Source organism: Phodopus roborovskii, unplaced genomic scaffold (genome assembly GCF_943737965.1).
Source record: "Phodopus roborovskii unplaced genomic scaffold, PHOROB, whole genome shotgun sequence".
Taxonomy (NCBI): Eukaryota; Metazoa; Chordata; class Mammalia; order Rodentia; family Cricetidae; genus Phodopus; species Phodopus roborovskii.
Genome location: NW_026126459.1, coordinates 27,019,810 through 27,035,844, shown reverse-complemented (window position 1 = coordinate 27,035,844; position 16,035 = coordinate 27,019,810). Strand labels below are relative to the sequence as shown.

General features: G+C 34.3%; 1 protein-coding gene across 2 annotated transcripts in view; it reads right to left on the bottom strand.

The window, feature by feature from the left end:
• The window catches only part of Tpp2 (tripeptidyl peptidase 2), a 65,829-nt gene that overhangs the window by 14,356 nt on the left and 35,438 nt on the right, over nucleotides 1-16,035 (bottom strand). The window contains exons 16-25 of one of the 2 annotated variants that reach the window (XM_051190101.1): nucleotides 15,025-15,131; nucleotides 13,215-13,369; nucleotides 11,713-11,829; nucleotides 11,403-11,503; nucleotides 10,462-10,558; nucleotides 9,394-9,531; nucleotides 7,863-8,107; nucleotides 7,563-7,641; nucleotides 5,535-5,573; nucleotides 679-830 (exon numbers count right to left, since the gene is read on the bottom strand). In XM_051190101.1, coding sequence (XP_051046058.1) covers nucleotides 679-830; nucleotides 5,535-5,573; nucleotides 7,563-7,641; nucleotides 7,863-8,107; nucleotides 9,394-9,531; nucleotides 10,462-10,558; nucleotides 11,403-11,503; nucleotides 11,713-11,829; nucleotides 13,215-13,369; nucleotides 15,025-15,131 — 1,230 coding nt within the window. The remainder of the gene's footprint in view (nucleotides 1-678; nucleotides 831-5,534; nucleotides 5,574-7,562; nucleotides 7,642-7,862; nucleotides 8,108-9,393; nucleotides 9,532-10,461; nucleotides 10,559-11,402; nucleotides 11,504-11,712; nucleotides 11,830-13,214; nucleotides 13,370-15,024; nucleotides 15,132-16,035) is intronic. The other variant, XM_051190102.1, reaches the window with a different exon arrangement.

Genomic DNA, 16,035 nt, shown 5'->3' with positions numbered 1-16,035 from the left:
GCCAACAGCTTTTTATCAATGTAGCGTCTCTGTGTGTTATTTGGGGATGATGGGACTGTGGAACCAGGCTGGCAGGAAAACTGCTAGTAACAATATAAGACTATTATTCCAGCCTTTGGGAGGTGGAGGAAGGATGATCAGGAATTCAAGGGCATTCTTGTTCAACTAGAGAACTGAGACCAGCCTAGTTATATGAAACACTGTCTCAAAAAATTAAAACCAAACAAACAGACAAGAAAACAAAGTTAAAACTGTATGTATAAAAGGGGTAATCACAAAATTATAGAGAAAAATCTATAAATACATATTCTAAATAACTAAATATATTATACTGTATTCATAGGACAAATTATAGTCACTAAAAATGGAACTTTTAACTATTAAATGACACAGGAAGTGCCCAACAACAAAATTAACTGGAAAAATAAGATACATAACCATTCACACTGTTAAATGCTCAGAGAGACCAGATAATAAAGGCAATGATGATTTCTGGAGAGAAGAAAAAGTATTTTCTCTTTTACAGCCTCCAATAAAATTAATTATAAATTTAGGAAAAAGTTTAAAAACCTGCAACTCTACCATCCAGTCAATAGTTAGTAAAGTCTAAACTTATACACACAAAAGTATTAATTGAAAAAAGACTCAGAGGTTTGGAATCCACTGAAAACAACCTACTTCGTCATCCACTGAATTTTAAGATCTCTCAATGCTTCAGTAAACTCTTCTTTCAGATCTTTCTCTTTTTCTGAATCTTTTTCTTTATCTTTGCTGCCATTCTTCGTCTTTGTTGGTGGAGGAATTAGATAGTAATGAACAGGGATCACATCCTAGGAAGGTGAAAGAAAGCCTTAGGTTCATATACTTCATTTCATGCACTTTAAAATCATTGTAATAGCTGAGAATATTGTAATATGGGTTGTGCCTGAGTTGTATTACTCCATATTCCAGATCTGAAGAGTCAAAAAACATCAAAAATACCAATCCAAAATTACTGGATTCCCACTGCCCTCCCATCCAAACTTTAAAAGCTTTTATCCATCCCTCTAAAACAAAAGAGGTTAAGAACTTTTCTCTATGAGTGTCTTTAGCATTTTTAGTTGCACTTGACACAATAAGTGTATCCTGTCCTTTCACAATTAAATCTGAACAAAGGAGTAAACAAGTTAAAACTAAAAAGACAAAATACAGTGGAAATGGCAGTGAATCTAAATGACAAACATGAATGAATCTGAATAACCTAACTGAAGAGAGGAAGAAGTATCCTTTTGCCCAGAAATTAGCATTTGGAGAGGAATTGAACAAGTAACAAAAATCTGATCCAGTGTGTGGAAGAAGTTATGTAAAGTGATAAAAGTGGAATACAAACATGCTGAGTAGAGCTTGGTGGGGCATGGCAAAAAAAAATGTAGATACTATTTTACATATATAAAGAAGTTTATCAAATATCTTGAGCAAGGCAGTGGTTAAAGACTTTTTGCTTTTTAATGACTTGATGTATTAAAGTTTGGGCTTCTATTTTTATTTTTATAACTCTTGATGATATAAGTCTTGGGAACAGACCATAGAAGGGAAAAACAGAAGTAAACAAATCAGAAAACAAGCCTAGGAATCCCTACATTGTGTGGAACTAAATAACAGACTGTGGAAACAAGAGAAAATGAATATATTTGAAATATTCTTTGAAGGCAGAGCTAACGTTTCCCAATAATACTTAAAGCCAGGATATGGATAACATCAGAAGGGATAAGAGACTGGAAGAGAGTAGATGTGGTACTCCTGTTTTGCCCAAAGATGCACTAAGACTGGGACAAACAAAAGGAATTTGGGGTTTTGAAAACCTTGAAGAAGACCATGAAGAATGAAATAACAGCAGTGGCAAGATTAAGTGAGACAGTGAAGGGGCTTGTTGCTGAGCATGATGACCTGAATTTGCTAGATGTATACACACACACACGCACACACACACACACACACACACACACACACACACACACACACACACACAGAGAGAGAGAGAGAGAGAGAGAGAGAGAGAGAGAGAGAGAGAACAGGGTGATAAACCTACAGTTTTTTGAGGAAGTTCTACTTTGAAGATAGAGAAATATGGCCTAAGTTTATCTATAATATATAAATCTATCCTACAGAAACACACTATTTGGGAAATGGCTAAACTTAGTTTTTGGCAAGGAACTGATTGTCCTCAATTGAGTCATTATTTACTAAGTCCACTTTTCAAATTCTATTTTCAGGTTTATACTGAACTGCTGCTAAGTTAATATCTACACTCACCTCAAGTTTCTAACACTGAAAAAAAAAAAAAATGTATCTTACCAAAAGCACATATACTGCCCTCTCACATTTTTCAGAAATAACACGAGTCAAAAGTATTTCAAAATCCTACTCCCTCAAACAGAACTTTTAGATGTATAAATACTATGTCAACACATCAATTTTAACAACATTCTGACACTCAGAATTCTGGGGTATATAGTGATATAACAGTGTATGAGGAGTTACTGCTTTAGCACTACTGTCACTTCAACACAAAATATTAACTACTATCTCTCCATGACTCATTTAAATCACAGAAAAACAGAAAGGAGGAAGCCACAGATATCCACCTGCAGTTCTCTGTTATGCTTGAGTTAAGGGAGCCAGAGCCAAGGTACAAGGGCTCACACAAGGTCTATAGTTGGGCTTGCTCCTTTAGGACCCTGCAACCTATCCATCCATCCCTTTTCCCTCAACACTACCCCTGCTTTTATTTTTGAGACCAGTCTTGCAATGGGAGTAAGGCTAGCTCTGTGTTCAACCCCTGACAATGCTGGAATTGTGGGCATGCTCCACCATGCTCAGGTTTCTTCTCCATTGCTTGAAGGTCACTTTCCTGGGTGGGCATTGCCCTGGATAAAGCAAAAAGGAATTTGAAAAACCTGAGCCAAAGCCCTAGCACCAAATTTTCACTGAAACAGCTTCAGTGTTGTGTGTTATAGCACAACTGTCTAAAAAGTAAGGAAGGATAAAAGGAGTCTCCAATATTTACTTATGTAAATATGGTTATAATGCCTTTGGAATCATGTTCTTCAACACTCAAGTTCTTCTATGTGTTACACATACTGTAGATCACACTTGCCTGACAGTCTGATTTATTCTAACAGCAATGCACACCCCTTTAGCTTTCCCAGGCTAGAAAGAAGGAAATACTTCCAGGTAGAAACCCTGTTTCAGAAGGCAATGTCACCTCTGAATTTCAAAGGTAAGGCATTTTGTATTACTCTTTTAGTATAGAAGACAGAAAATAGAATTTAATATGAGTATATGTTAATGTACTATAAACAATACCTATAAAATAAGAAACCCTATTACAGAAAACTTAAACTATCACTAAAAAATGTTAGAGTAGAAAATTTATGATTTTAGAAAAAAAAAATCAATAACCGGTACAATTAAAATGTTAGTAAAATCCCATAGAATACTTCATGACAAGAATTTCCTATTATTAAAATTATAAAGGCAGTAATTTAAAACCCTAATAAAAGGAAAATGAGGTTGTTTTCATTTGTGTCACTATGATCGCACTTTTGTTTGTATGTTTGTTTTTCAAAACAGGGTTTCTCTGTATTGCTTTGGAGCCTTTCCTGGAACTAGCTCTTGTAGACCAGGCTGGTCTGGCCCCAGCACTTTTTTAAATAAGCATTGTTTTCCAACTCACTTCCTTAAGGGACTAATGTAGGGCTCATTTAATAGTAATAATTTTGTACCTTAAATCATGAATAACTGTGATCATGTTTTAAAAAGGATAGTCAAGAAGAATATTCATAGCAGAAAAGTTATAAAGAGTTCTCAATAGGAGAAACTTAGTATTAAAGTTGAAAAAACTTTATAAGGAATCCTTAAAGTATTTCAATAGTGTTCAAACTGAAGAATAACTTTTCAGAAACTTAATGTTACCCCTAAAACCAATAACTGCTCAATGAACAGCATAATAGAGCATCATTTAGATCTGGTTAAAAAGGCCCAATTTCTTGTGTGCTTAATGTATTTATTCATTTAGTTATTAAATTAAAAGCTTTATACAAGTTCAACTATTTTAAAGATTAATATCACTGATGTCATTTGTGATTTACTAAAAGTATCTAATTATTTTACATTATATGTGTAAGAATTTCTCTTTGTAACTTTATGCTTATCTTTTATACCAGAGCTGTAATGTGCCATGTACTTGTACTGACAGGAATAATAATCTCATTCTTCAGTATTACCTGTCATACCTTGCATAATGTTAGCCCAACAAAACTTTGCAGACCAATTAAAAAATACAAGTGGAAGAAAAGCAATGCTTAAACTGATGCTGACATATCCTTCCTATTTTAGTGAGTTTCTGGGAAACTTTTCAAGCTATCTTTGTGGCAACTCATAGAAACACACATCAATACATAAGATTTTTTTAAATGCTGGGTTATGATCCATTAAACATGTTTAGATGGTGCCCAAATAGGTCAAAACATCCACTTGAGAAATACTGGTCTTCAGGTTCTTAACTAGAAGATTCTTCATGGTTTACCAGGGCTTATCATATCAATATACAACAAGGACATTCTGGAAGACATTTCAGTAATTTAAAACAAAACTGATTGTCTTACAGCAATACTTCTTACATAGAGATCACTGAAATGCCAATGATGCCAGTGGCTCTTCCTCAAATATGTCCCTTTCTCTGTACTTGGAATAGAGATCTTTAAGTTAAATGTGGTTCCAGCAGTCAACACAGACTACTCTCATGTGCTAAAAGAAACCAAATAGAACCATTCAGAGCATCAAATCTGTCGGTATTTTTATTAACCTTGTCTTTTAGTTAAACATTCATATTTGTTATTTCCACCCCTCCTTTTTTTTTTTTTTTTATCTGTTCTTTTATAACTAGAATAGACGTAAGAGCAGGGACTAGTTAATTAACAAAACCATCTTTTTAAAAATAGCTTTTAGACTTTAATATACCTTTTTACATTTAAAATATTTAGTGTGTGTGTGTGTGTGTGTGTGTGTGTGTGTGTATACAGGTAAGTGCCATGGTATACATACACTCAGATGACAACTTTTTTCATCATGTGAGTCCTAGAGATCAGATTCAGGTTGTCAGACTAAGCTATTATGTCAGCCCTAGATTTTAAAAATAATTAATTACTTTGGTCTCTACCGCTGTATTATCACATTCATCTCTTTATGGTTTTGCATGTGAAAAACTTCAAACTTTTCAACTTGACATCTTATCTATACCAAGAAATGAGAAGCTTTATGTCCATACCTTTGGAAAAATAAGGGTTATGGTTTGAAAAACCTTTCATAGAAAGGCAATATGCCAATTCTGTTTATAAGTATTAACTCACAGAACTATACTGCAGAATGTAAAGAAAGGAAACTAAGGGAGAGATTCTTTAAAAATAAAGATTTATAATAGTGAGAGAAAAAAGTTTTAACTACTATGTAAATAAGGCTCTAAGACATCGTTTTTAAGAACTGACAATCAGTACCTTTTTAAATTTTCCTTGTCGTTTTGCTGCAGACTGCCCCTGGGAGTTAGAACGACATTCTGTAAGAAAACATGCATAATCTACACAGGATGGAGATACCACCTCTGCCTAATTTTCTTCCAATTTAACATTTTATCTGTATGTGTCACAGTACTCAGAAGGGTCAGATCTGTGACCAAAATGGCATGCTTTAAAGAAAGCAGCACTGCCATACCAATTTTTAAAAATAAAAATGCACTCAAATATGCCATTTTAAGGCAAACCTTCTTTTCAGCATTTTATTTAAAAAATTTAGTGATCAAACTCCATTGTCATTAAAACATTTAAAAAAGCACTTAAGTTAGCTGACAGTCTGCAGAATCTGACTGTATGCAGGAGGTCATGACCATCACATAGGCCTATGGCATTCTTTAAAAACAAAACAAAAACCCGCAACACTCAGGGTTACAAAGAAAGGCAAAGTGAAGTAAAATCACACTTCCTTTCCTACTACCAAAATGTAAGAAGTGTAAAACTGCCGAGGAAAGTTTAAATGAAAAACTCAATGGCAATTGTGCTAACTCAATAACTTTAGATTATTCTTGTCTTCTTATAAATGACCTTTCTAACTATTGTTAGCTAGGTAAATTCAATTCCATGTACTTATATATACTTTCAAATTTTTCTCTAACAGTATAGTCAGGAAATACTATTTTCTGAATTGTAACAAGAATCTGTCAATAATTATTTTCTGTTATATCTTTCATGAGAAGTGGACTTCTGAGATGAGCCATCTACCATTTGGGTGAAAAATTTAGTTGCAGTTCCACGGAAAGACCTATCTAGGTAAACCTATAGTAAGATCTGAGGGTTTTTTGTTTTTTTTTTTCTTTTGTCAAGACAGGGTTTTTCTGTGCAGCCCTGGTTGTTCTGGAACTCACTGTGTGGACCAGGCTGAACTAGAATTCAGAGATCCACCTGCTTCTGCCTCCTCAGTGTTGGAATTAAGGTATGCACCACAACACGTGGTTATCAGGATTTCTTGAATCAGTTCAAGAACAAAGTACAGTATCAAGTGCTGATTTACTTCAAATGACACTGAAGTATGTATGTGTAAGTTGTACACACTGAAATGCATCCTGAGAAATGTTAAGGTAAACAACTTTTTCTAAGCACAAACTCCCCAAATTATGCTTCAATAGCTGTGAATATATGGCCTTGATGGAACAATGAAAAGCAATAAAAATAAGTTTCAAGATAAATGAGATGAGCTCATTCTGACAACAGCATTTAGAGATCCCAGTATCAGGTTAAACAGACTCACATAGCTTTGTATGAACTAATGCTAATGAGAAATGCAAAGATGTAAGAATGACAATTGTGACTGGTTTTAAAATAAAATGACTCATAGGTCATAAAGGGTGACAGATCCACATAAACATCATTCTATGTAACAAATCTGTAATGAAAACAGATGGAAAAACCTGAAACAAATGCCTAGAAGGCTTTAATACCAATTATCTCTAAATTAGAAACTAATTGAAACTAAAAAACACAATATCAAAAGAAACATCTTTCATCTACCCACATAATTAGACAAGAACTCAACAAGTTTTCACAAATGTGAAAGCCAATATTCATTAGTAAAAATTCTTCAGACTGGTTTTTATAATCAGTTAAAGAGAATCTGACTTATTGCAATCTCTATAATATGTTGACCAAATTGTAGGGTATGCTGTAATTTTACATTTATTTCAGCCAATTATGATCTGGATCTCAGGAAGATTTGGTATTAAGTCGGGATAGGTTCAGGACATAAGGTATACAGGCTTGTGCAAGAGAACAAAAAATATTTTTCAATCACACATTAAAAAAGACACCAAATATTAATTCACTTTCACTAATAGCTCAAGAAAAAGAAAAACAATTAATCTGTGCCCTCCCTGGTGTCTCTTTTTACCCATCTGAACCGTGTATTTAAAGCCCATCTTCAAAGGGACAGGAAATTTTAAGCAGGTACTAATTTTAGTGCAAAACACTAGTACTTACAGCTTTCTTTCCAAGCTCAGTCTTTGACAATGTCAAGGAGCCTGCAAGGTAGCATCCGGGTCCTGCCCCCTTAGGTATTCTAATGAGAGAATTACAAAGGGAAAAGAGTAACAAAAGAAAAAGTTTCACAAAATACTTAGAAGAAAACCATCAAAATAATTCCATAATGAAATATTTCCCATGTCCAAATTTTCAAAAATACAACTGAGAAATAACTTCTGACTAAAATGATAGCAAATTACAAATTTTTAGACTAATATATGAACCACAATGTCATTTATCAGCAATATCTTCACTTACTTATCATCAGGTAAGGAAGTAACAAAAAATGGCTGGTTATATTTGGGTGGTAATGTCAAACTGCTTGATTTCTTCTTTCCTAGAAGTGCAAGGCTATGATTTTCATGAATATCTAAGCTCAAGGTATTAGACAACCTATGAGAAACAATAAATGGAAGATCTTTAAGACGATCCAAATCACTGATTTGCTCATGACGAATCTGTAGTCGAATTGTATAATCTCCTTTCTCCAGTTTCAAAGAATACTAAAAAAAAAATGAAAGAGTTAAGTTTAATTCAATAAACAGTAAGAGGATAAGAGACAGTTCCATTTATAGAATGTGTACAAGATACAAGACATTGTCTATACAAAAATGTCTAAGGGGGCTAGTGGGCATCAGGAATATCAAGTGACTTGCCCAGAGTCATAGAGAGTAAAGAGTGAAAGAGCTCAGGCAAGGTCTGACCCCAATATCCTCATTCTTTCCACTACAGGATATGCACTCATTCACATGATCAATACTTATATACAAATAAGAAAAACAAAATTTTGGTCATGAGTCATTAGAAGCATCAAGTAATAGTCAAAAAGTCAAGTTGAGTTTTTGTATATTTCCTAAAATATACATACATACATACATACATACATATATATATTTATTTTGAATTTTAACTGTGAAGTATCACACCTCTTTAGGACAAGCAGGAAAAACAGAGCCAGTAGAGATCAAAGAATATAGAGCTACTACATTCAACCTTGCTAATATGCTCATGGAATAGGGATCTGTACTCTGCAGAAGCATTGTATTCTGAGAAGATGTGAAAGTTAACTTCCAACATTCCATTCTATAGTGATGAGACCACTGCTTGGTTGAGAAGGGAAAACTGGGATCATTCTTTAAATAACAAAATGCAAAAATTTCCATGAATGATTTTCATTACTTAGCAAAAAAAAAAAAAAAATCACAAGCACTTCAAGAAAAATATCTCATTTCTTCAAATACAATTTGAATTAGAGAGGAAATTTCCAAGAAGTTACATGTCAAGAGAGTCTTTGCTTCCCTTCAGTGATAGTGGAAAGCACAGAGTCTGGTAGTTCAATGTAGTTCAATAATGCTCATACAATTTCAGGTCTGGATTAATAAACTGAAACCATCATACTACTGCCTTACTAAGCCCACAGTTCAATTCAGACCTGGGATCACTCTCCAGTCTCACACACCTCACTCACTAACCATCTTTAAATAAGTACAAGCATTGTGTAGGAGGGAGAAATACTACAATAAATCACTATCTAATCTCATGATAGAGTACACGCTAAGCACATGCCAAGTGCTGGCTGCAGTCCCTTCTCCTCCACTAAACATGCTCTGCCGGACAGTGCTTGTAAGCAACATCCTCAGTATATGGCAGAAACATTGTCAAGTCTGTTCCTTCATAATTGCAAGAGCAAAAGACATCTCTGTAAGTGTAAAAGGATATCTTTAAAAAATTTTCGCATTTTACCTTAACAAGAAATTTGAGATTTATTAATTCTTTTTACAACTTGTACCTGATGTGGATAGGCATCGCCTGAGCCCATCTGTCTTTTGTTCTGGTCAAAAATAATCCACAGTTGGCTGTCAAATTCTGACTCATATAACAATTCACAAAGAAGTGGACAACTAGGTGTTACTTCTCCACTTTTAGGCTATTGAAAAAAAAAAAAAAAAGAAGAATTACTTGACATGGTTTATATATAATATCACTATACTGTTTCATTAAAAAGTATTCAGAATACACGCTTATAAACTTTTTTTTTCAAAGTATAGGGCAGCTACTATTGTGGCATTAAATAAACTTTTAAAAATAAAAGCTCAGTGCTCCTCCTAGACACACATACATAAATATGCACATACTCACTTCTAATGAATATATATTTTTCCAACATATACACTCTAATTTCTTTATGAAATTGGAATCTAACAATTTACTGAAATCTACCATTCTGTAACATTAAAACTAAATTAAGATGAAGTGAAATCTCACTCACTATAAAAATCCCCTGGATCCAACATTTACAATGGTCTCAATTACTTTCCCTCCTGATTCTAGTTTCACTACTGATTCTTTGCAGAGGGCAATCAGGCCAGGTGTTATCAATGTAGAATTGTTGTGGTCAGGACGTACAACACCTCCCACATATGCTGAATGCTTGGTACCCAGCTGGTGATGCTGTGTTGTTTGGGAGATGGTTGAAATTCCAGGAGGTAGGGCCTTGTTGGAGGAAGTTGAGTGGCACTGGGCATTAGCTAATTTTTAGTTTCTGGTCCCCTCTTCTCTGCTTCCTATGCTCTGTGAGTTGAGCAGCCTCTGTTAAGTTTTCTGATGCCATTGTGGTATATTACCTGACTATAGGCCCAGGAACACAAGAGCCCAGTGAGCACAGGCTAAACCATCTCAGAGTACCAACTCTTTCCTTTATGTTTTTTTCCCCTATTGTTTGTCACATCAACAGAAAAATACACTATAAAAAAACTAAGTCTCAAAGATAAGTGACATCTTTCCATCTGTGATTTCACAGTATATAAAATGGTAGCTAACTGAACAGGTATATTTTACTAGATAAGATAACACTTACCTGATGAAAGTTGTATGTCAGAACCATCTCATAAAGTTGGCGATTATTTGGCAAAACATCTCTTGATCCTAAAGGTCTGGTTTTTGCACTTACTGGGCTGTAATGTAATAAGACAACTGTATCACTGAATTAATTCAAGACTTCATTTAAAAACACAGAGAAAGCAGCTAAATGTGCCAGGTGAAAGGTCACTTCTGAAACTGTGTTTACAGTAAACCATATAAAATTTTAATTAATATGTACCCCATACTAACTAAATCACTGCAAGATTACAAGAATATTCTATTTATCATCAAAAACATTTTAAAATATTACCAAAAAACTCTTACCATAGCCAAATCCCAACACTTGGGTAATGACTACCAACAACAGTTAAAGAAAAGCTCTGATAAACACACTCCCTGATAGCCTCACTTACTGGTGCTGCTACATAGGCATGGCATGTGTGACATCATATGCTAGGGATATAGCTAGTCCTTGTCCTGAGTAAATGACACTGTTAAGGTATTAGTAGCAGAACACCAAAACTGGAAATTCCTGCTTCCACAAGGAGTTATGGCATATACTCAAGAGACAATTTTTTTCTACTAGTCAACGGGATTTTCTGGTATTGAATTTTGACCAACAGTGAATCATGTATTCACAGAATAAAAATTGGATACTGTTAACTAGCTTTGTTGAAATATTAAACTGAGGGTTTTATGCATGGGAAGTGAACACTCCATGGTTAGGAAAGACAGGATACTAATGATGATGGGATCAGGGAAGGCAAAAAGCAATGCTGAGCCAACTTTTGGAAACCCAAGAGGATTCCTAGGCTGCAAACTCAAACTGGATTTTTTTAATCACTAGCATCACAGATAAAAATTAGAAAGAAAACAAACAACCCCCCCAAACCTCACATCCTTCCCATTTGTAACTCTTAAAACAGTGACAGATACCGCAGTGTTTGGACCCAGCTCTTCAAAGTAATGCAAGGAGCCAGATCTTCATACTTTAAGGATGACTGAACATCAAAACGATTGATTCCTTCAGATGCATGCTACAAAAGATATTTAAAAATTGATTTCTCAAACTTTAAGATAATATTGTATATCTAAATATGTTTATGAAATGCAAATATTTAAATCCCCATGGACAAATACATCCAGATTTATCAATTAGTTCCTCATTAAGGTTTAAATTTACCACAGAAATTATTTTTCATAACAAAAAAGATACTAAAAAGGATGATGATTTTACAATACTTACAATGTTTAACTGTGGCGCAGTACACACTATCCCATGGAATGATATGGTATAATCAATATTGACGTCACTGAGACTTGCCCACCAACGAGCAATACAAAATTCAATTGCTTTCCCACCCTTCAAATAAAAATAAGAATGTTAAAGAATGAATCTGTTTTCTAATTCTTCTTCATATCACCAAATATTACCTGTTTCAAAATAAAATTTTTATTCCCAGGAATGAAACTAAGGATTTTATGCTAGTTGTTCAACAAATAACATGGGTATAGGTAAGGATTTAAATAGTTATTAAGTCCAACACTTTTAAAAACATAAAAGATACACGACAGCCATACAAGCTACACACAGTAAATTAAAAAGCCCTAGGACCAACTAAAAGATAATTCAGATTAATGATGAGAAGGAATGTTACAAAATTTCTAAGGCATACTCAATAGGCAGGAATGAATTTTGTTTTCACAGCCACCTGGCAACTGATAAGGCAAGTTACAGTCACATCCATCTCTTAAGAAAAAAATGTAAGAGGGTGTCCTAGCACTGCTGTACTAGAACATTTAAAGAAATGAATAATGCTAACAGTGTCCCATATAAAGTAACAGACACACAGGAGATATTAGGAAGAGAAAGCCCAAAGGAACAAGCACAGCAGCACATTCACATACCATGACCAGAACCAGTCATTCCAAATATGGGCAAGAAATAGAGAACTGACAATAGTTTTCTCTGTAAATCAAACCACTTCAGATTCACAACAAAAGGACATTAGTAAGATAACTAGAAATAAGTCTCACATCAGGAAAAAAAAAAAATCTTCAGTACTATGTGCTAACAATGTAAATGACCAAATTATAAAGAGGCACATGATTAGAACTTTTAAGAGATGTGAATATTGGTTGGGGTACAGTTCAGTTGTAGAGCACTTACTTGCCTTAGATGCACATCATCTGGGTTCCATCATAGCATTTTAAGAATGGGAGAATAGAGGAGTAAAATTTACTCTTGAAACACAGCTTTAATTTTATTTACTGGTATAGATCAGCACTATGTAAATCAGGCTGGTCTTGAACAGTTAGAGATCTGCTTACCTCTGCCTCCAAATGCTAGGATTACAGTTAAGCACTATGCTTGCTGGCTTGGTTTTAGTACTTTTTTTTTTTTTAAAAGATTGTTTATTTTATGTATATGAGTGTTCTGCTTGCATGTGGTGCTTGCCTAGTGTGAGGTGGTCAAAGAGGAACTGGAGTTACAGATGGTTGTAAGCTGCCATGTGGGTGTTGTGAACTGAAGCAGAGTCCTCTACAAGAGCAGCAAGTACTCTTAAATCCCCAAGTCACCTCTCCAGTCCTGGTTTTCAGTATTCTTCACCAAACTACCTCACCCTACCTCAACTGACAGATATGAACAAAATAAGAAACTCTAACATGCCCTAGGCACAAACTAGTCTTAGCTCATACCAAAAGAAAAGGTACTGCTCTGAATTTTAACCTTTCAAATAAACTTACCAGGACAGGAAAGGCTTCAACCAGTGTTCCTTTTTCTGGAAGGGAACAAAACTTATAAAATTCATGACTTCGATATGCTCTCTGCTTCACCAGCTGTACTGCATGCAGAACAAACTTTGCTGATACCTCAGCAGAACATGAACACACAGTAACTTCTAAAATGAAGGAAAAAAAAAAAATAAGTTTTAAATAAGAATTAAAATGATCACAATTTTTTAAAAAACTAAGTTTTACCTGCTTAGGGAATAATAAAAAATAAAATTATAAATATATATTTTTATTTGATTTACATAGGTGTTTGTCCTCAGTCATGTGCATGTCTGGTGCCTGTAGAGTCCTGAAGAGGTCACTGGCTACTCTGGAACTGGAATTATAAATGGTTGGGACACTCCATGTAGGTTCTGGGAATAAAACCCAGGTCTCTCTGGAAGATCAGGAAGTGCTCTTAACCATGTTTCTTTCCAATTCCTAAAATGGTGTTTTCAAACAAAAGCTACAAGTTTCCTCAAAACAGAGTATGTGTATAGATGATATTCTGTAAGAAACCATTATTAAGTGAACAGAATCATAACTTCAGACACTAGGAAAGAACAAAGCCACTTCTGGATCTATACACAATTATCCTAACTAGGGCTTTCAAAATTGCTCCTTTCTCTCATTTTAATCACACAAAACCAAACCAAACAAACAAACAAAAAACCTAATTCCCAATAAGAGGATTGTAATTTTAGCAACCCCTATTTATCATGTCTAAATTTTCTTCCTATATTTTCCCTCTTGTATGTATTCCTAACAGTTTCTCCAAAGTATCAATATCACAACCACACCTGCTTAGCTTTACTGCACTGCATGGCTAGAGGTAAACCAAAACAATGAGGAAAGATTATTAAAGAATACTTGTTCTAACTCAAAAGCACTAAAGCAAGTGTCAGTTCATTTTTGTTCTTACAGACAAGGGGAAACAGAGGGAAAATCAATCAATTGCTACAAATATATATATATTTGGTGTTCTGACAATATTTTGAATGATCTGAAATAGGAACCACGAGAACACTTGCAATCTAATACTATGAAGTAAAGTGGAAACATGCTCATTCTATACCGCTGAATGTTTTATAACAATAACCCCCGCTCCAATCCCTAAATATTTTCAACACCAAGTACATAAATCATAGGGGAATTATATTTATTGACTTATCACTAATCAAGTTTTTTTTTTCTCTATCTCTCTTAATTAAAGAAAACAGACACCGAGTAAACTGTAAAGCCTGGTCAGAAACGAGTAATTTCTGTGGGTAAGATTTTTATTCTTTAGAACTATTACTGAATTTTAACAGACTCGAGCTACATAATGCCAAGGGGCCCTATGTAAATACTGCAGTACTATGCAATGCCACAACTTGGCCTTAAAATAGCCCACATTGACAACTCACAATTACAGCCCCAAACAGATTTCTGTCACTCAGTAAACCAAACTCTTAAGAACACAAAGGTTGACGTTAACATAAAGGAAGCACTACTTAATTGTCTATACTTATAGATATATCAGTTAAGATATTTCACACTATCAGTAAGTTGGTCAGAGTTTGAATTAGGTATTCTATAGAAGAAAAGGACTTTAAAAGCAGTCTTCTTCTAACGGCCTAGCATAGAATACAAAAAGGTAGTAGTTGAGAATAACTTCTGAGAACCCTCAGAAAGAAATCAACACAACAATGTATTATTACTAGTGTGAAAATACTCAAATATATTTAAAAAAAACAAAAAACAAACAAACAAACAAAAAAAGTCACTGCCAAATTATACTTACCAGCCCAAGTTGCACCCTCAGGAACCTCAACAAAATGTCTTCGAATCTGACCAGGTTTAAAATGTACATCTGTAAAAGCTAGATCATAATGTGATGACTCATTTATTCTGAAAATTAAAAAAATATATAAATATTAAACATGATACTCTAAATGTAAAGCTACATTTAAACAATAAACTTGCAGGTACTCTAGATGTTATCTAACATATGCAAGACTATAGTGTGCTAAAAATAAACCCTGAGGCTTGCAATGAGTTGGTAATAAATGGTTAGCACAGTACTACCTCGTCCTGTCCTGTAACACAGCATCAGATATAACCTCTGATGGCAGCCCACAGATGATTCTACTCACCTACTTTTACACCTTGCAACAGAAATAGTAAAAAGCTTATGCTGTCTCCTGTTTTTTCTAAAAGAAGTTTCTAAAATTCACAGGATTTTCTCATTACCAGATTCTCAACTAGTGATTCCTAAATATTAAAATAGAATTATACAATAATAGTCTTACAGATGCACAGGTGAAACAGATATTAAATTAAACCTCTGGTTACAGTTTCAAAATGCTCCAAAAACAAACTACTTTCATAAGAAATCAAGGAAACCTAAGCATCAAATGTATAACTATATGTACTAGAAATAAAATACATGCTATAGCCACACAGTATTCAGTTTTACAAAGAAGAAATGAGTACCACAGTTATTTGTAGCTAGAAATATACCAATGAGTAAGACATGACCATTTGGTCTATAAAAAATGATGTTGGGAGAAAAACCACTTAATACAGAAAGCTTCAGAAAGCAATTGTTAGGGGGAAAATAGAAGAGGGCTTAGATACAAAAAGTGAGCCTGGAGAAACTTCCTAAACTGCATGGTATTGAAAATCTTGTCTAAATTCCCACTGTACTTATACAAAATATATAATGGATGCAATTAAATAAGATGCAGTTTTCCCATGTTCATGGCCTGTATTAAATTTAATCTCCCCAATTTTATGCTATAGACCCCATTGG